The sequence below is a fragment of the Parus major genome, chromosome 27 (genome assembly GCF_001522545.3).
Source record: "Parus major isolate Abel chromosome 27, Parus_major1.1, whole genome shotgun sequence".
NCBI classification, from domain to species: Eukaryota; Metazoa; Chordata; class Aves; order Passeriformes; family Paridae; genus Parus; species Parus major.
In genome coordinates this window covers 3,301,103-3,305,127 of record NC_031796.1, presented here as the reverse complement: position 1 = coordinate 3,305,127, position 4,025 = coordinate 3,301,103, and the positions used below count along the sequence as shown (strand labels likewise).

Here is a 4,025-nt window from a genome sequence, read left to right as displayed (position 1 = left end):
CGCGGGTCGAGGGGGGCAGGCTGGGGGTGGGCAGGTCGGTGTCCCCCCCCGAGGAGGCGGTCTCCAGGTGGCTGCCCCCGCACAGGAGGTCCAGCTGGGACACCGACGTGGCCTGGTCTCGGCGCGCCGCGTCCAGCGGCCCCGGCAGCGGCAGCTTGCGGTGCTGCGCCCGCGGCTTCAGGCACCGCCGCCTGCGGGGAGACGGGGACACGTGGGGCCGGGGACCGCCTGCTCCCCCCTCCCTCAACCGCTGGAAGGAGCTACAGGAGGGAGCTACAGGGCACGCGGGGGTGCTGGGTAATGGTGTCCCCCCTCCCAAGCCAGCCATAGGACACCCTACAGGTGTCTGGAGATCGGTGTCTGGCTCCCAAATCCAGCTAAAGAGCACCCAGAGGTGCCACGGGCTGGTGCTTCCTTCCCATAGCCAACCATAGGGCACTGGGAGGTTCCAAGGGGGAGTGACTCCCCCAGAACGGCTACAGGGCACTCAAGGATGCCAGGATGGTGGTGCCCCTTTCCCACAGCCAGGTCTAGGGCACCTGGGGGTGCCATGGGGTGGTGCCCCCCTTCCCAAAGCCAGATACAGGGTACCCAGGGCTACCAGGAGGATGCTGCCCCCTCCCCATAACCAGTTACACGGTGCCTGGAAATGCTCCCCCCCAGTTATAGGGCACCCAGGGGTTACAGGTGGGTGCTGACCCCCATTCCCACAGAGAATGTTGGGTTCTGTTCCCACCCCCAGCGTGGTGAGGATGCAGCCGGTGCTGACCTGCAGTAGTAGATGAGGAGGCAGAGGAGGATGAGGACAAGCAGCGCCAGGGCACCCAGGATGGTGAGGAGGAAGATGGTGTGGTAGGTGGTGATGTCTGTCACACCTGCTGCCATCGCCACCAGCCCTGGGGACAACAGGGTCAGAGGGGAGCCCCCCTCAAGAGTGCCCTGGGGGGCTGTCCTGGGACAGGTCTGGACGGAGGGGCAAAGGGAACCAGAGCACCCCAAGGGGCTGCAATGCCCCCCAGCCTCAGGCAGCCCTGGGGACAGCGGGATCAGGGGGAGTCCCCACCCCAACAGGAGCACCCCAGGGTGATCCCAGCTCCCTTAGGCAGCTCTGGGACAGGGGGTCAGAGAGGGAAACACCCCAAGGTGCTGCCACCCTGTCCCCAGCCAGCCTGTCCCCAGAGCCAAGGGACACAGGCCAGGAGGGCACCCACACGTGTCACCTCACCTGTGCTGGGGGAGGGCAGAGCTGCTGCCCAGTATCCCAGCTGGGAGGAGACGAACGTCCAGTACAGCTGCCGGCCTTCCTTTCGGATCAGCCCCGTCCCGTTACGGACCCACAGCCCTGTGGGGACACGCGGGGCTGAGACCCCTCAAACCCCTCACAGCCCCCACCACCCACAGCAGGAGCCGTGTCCCCCTCTGCCACGCTCCGGCAGCACTCACCGCTCTTGGGGTCAAACCTCCAGGCTGGCACGCTGGTGGCCACCACGGCCGCGGCGTCGGGGGCCAAAGGGACGGACAGGTGGACGGGGCCGGCCAGCGGCACCTCGGTCCCGTTCCCGGTGAACAGGTGGACGCTGACAGCCGCCACCGGCGCCAGCTCCAGCCAGGTGCCATTGGCTGCGGGGACGAGGACGGGGACATCCCTAAGGAAAGGCCACATGGGGTGCGCCCCCCACTCCCCAAGTCCCCGGTGTCCCCCGTACCGCTGCCGTCCTGCTCGGCCCCGAGGAAGGCGGGGAAGGCGCGGGCCGGGCCGGGGCCGGAGGCGGCGGTGAGGGATGCGGCGAGCTGGCTGTAGGTAGAGCTGCGGGGCAGGCGGGCTGCCCGCCGGGGAAACTGCGCCCACGGCTGCCCACGGCCACCTGCGGGGACACGGCCGGTGGCAGCAAGAGTGGGGGGACGGTGGTGTCACCCACCGACATCCCCGTGGTTCAGCCGGGGGGCACAGGCTGGGTGGCAGCACCCAGGGGGGCCGGTGGTGTCACCCACCGCCATCCCCCTGTCTCACCTGGGGATCCCAGGAGGATCTGGACCAGGTCCTCGTAGAGAATGAGGGTGGCCGGGCGCTCCGGGAGCAGGTAGAGGCTGATGGAGGCGTAGACTGCAAGGGGAAGAGGGGGTAGTGGGGGACCCCAAAATACACACACACTCCTCCCAGGCTTGGGGGGACTGATGGGGAGAGAGAGGGGGTGGGGAAAGGGAAGACAGCAAGGGGTGAGGAGCATTTGGGGACAGGGACAGGAGGAAGAGGTGGGGGCAGGCAGTGGGGAGGGTGGGGGGACCCCCTCCACAGTCCCATCCATGCACCCTCCATCCCTGTCCCTGTATCACTTCATCCCAGGACCCCCCATTCCCCCATGTCCCTCCCCATCCTGGACCCCACAATCCCTGTACCCCCATTCCCACCTCCCCAGCTGAGTGCTCCCATGTGTGCCACCTGCCACCCCCAGGTGACCCCTCCCATTGGTGCCACCCCCCACTCCCCCCTGCCCTGGGGAAAAGGGCTGGAGTGTATCCCAGGGGGAGCCCCCAACTTCCTCTGTCCTGGGATGGGATGGGAGGACTTGGGGGCCACCATGACATGGTTGTCCCCTCCCAAAAGGGCCAGAGCCCTCCCAAACACCCTTCTGTAAGGGTCCCCTACACTGAAAGCCATTAGGGGTCCCCTGTAAGGAAGGGACTGAGGTCCCAGTAGGGACTAAGGACCCCACACCAGGGCTCAGAGCCCGCCAGTTAGGAATTTAGAACCTCCAATAGGACCCAGAACCCTCAGGAAGAGATTTGGGAACCCTTTAGGAAAGGATTGTGCCTCCCAGTCAGACTCAGAGGCCCCAGTAAGGGACTGGGGACTCCCAGCCAGAGCTGCCCATGAAGGCACTGGGGTATCCCCAGGCTGGGGGTGACTCACGTGGCAGTTTGGTGACGCGCCAGGGGACAGAGGCGGTGACGTATCCGCGACGCGCGGCGGTGACGAGCAGCCAGGAGCCCAGGCGGTAGGGCACGGGCAGGACCCCGGTGCCCGTGTGGTCGGTGGTCCCGGCTGCCAGCGCGCTGCGGGCGCCAAACACGTCCAGGGCCGCCTGCGGCAGCGGGGCCAGAGTCCCACTCTCAAACACCTGCACCCGCAGCAGCACCTCTGTGGGGACACGGTGGGGACACTGGTGTGGGCACAGGCACAGGCATGGCACCCCCACAGTGCCACCGGGACAGGGACAGGGACAGCGACAAGGACAGGGACAGGGTGGGTGGGACACACCTCGGGGGCACCATCCCAGCAGGTGGTGGGACACAAGCTGGGGGTCACACTCACCACCCCAGGGGGTCATGGGCACCATCCTGATGGATGACGGGCACCACACCAACAGGTGGTGGGACCTGTCTTGCCCCATCACAGGGGGTCATGGCAAACAGCACAGGGGGTCTGGCCATCATTTCAGTAGGTGGTGGAACCACCCTTGCAGGTCATGGCTACCATCCCAGGGGTGCCATGGTCACCATCACAGCCACCATCCGGGCGGGTGATGGTCACCATCCCTGCAGGTGGTGGGACCCACCCTGACAGGTCACAGGCACCATCCCAGAAAGCCATGGGCACCATCCTGGTGGATCATGGCCACAATCCCAGCAGGTGGTGAGAGCCATCCCAGTGCCCACCATCCCCAGCAGGTCACAGCCACCACCCTGGCAGGTCACAGGTGCTCCCCAGTAGGCAGCAGGTCCTGAGGGGGTGTGAGCATCACTGCTGTGTGTCCCCTTGAGGGGGCTCCTGGCCCCAGGGTACCGTGCCCACCCGGCTGGGTGCACCCAGTCACATCACTCTCAACTCCCCCACCAGAGGTGGGCACCCCCAGGGTGTCACTCACACTTGTCCCAAGGTCGGGGGTCTCGACCCCAGCAGACCCCACCGGCAGCAGTGGGAGGGATCTCCCCAGCCAGTCCCCGCTACAGGGCCCGGCTCGAGGGAGGGGGGGACCCTAAACCCCCGTGTGCCCCCGGCCCCCCCGAGCCAGCGCCATCCTGCG

The 4,025-nt window shown here is 67.0% G+C and overlaps 1 protein-coding gene across 1 annotated transcript in view; it reads right to left on the bottom strand.

The window, feature by feature from the left end:
* Window positions 1-4,019, bottom strand: part of FAM171A2 (family with sequence similarity 171 member A2) — a 5,153-nt gene extending 1,134 nt beyond the window's left edge. Inside the window, exons 1-7 of the mRNA XM_015651064.1 lie at window positions 2,912-4,019; window positions 2,012-2,104; window positions 1,707-1,865; window positions 1,444-1,620; window positions 1,226-1,342; window positions 770-896; window positions 4-191 (exon numbers count right to left, since the gene is read on the bottom strand). Coding sequence (XP_015506550.1) covers window positions 4-191; window positions 770-896; window positions 1,226-1,342; window positions 1,444-1,620; window positions 1,707-1,865; window positions 2,012-2,104; window positions 2,912-3,392 — 1,342 coding nt within the window. The 5' untranslated portion in view covers window positions 3,393-4,019. The remainder of the gene's footprint in view (window positions 1-3; window positions 192-769; window positions 897-1,225; window positions 1,343-1,443; window positions 1,621-1,706; window positions 1,866-2,011; window positions 2,105-2,911) is intronic.
* Window positions 4,020-4,025: the final 6 nt, after the last annotated feature.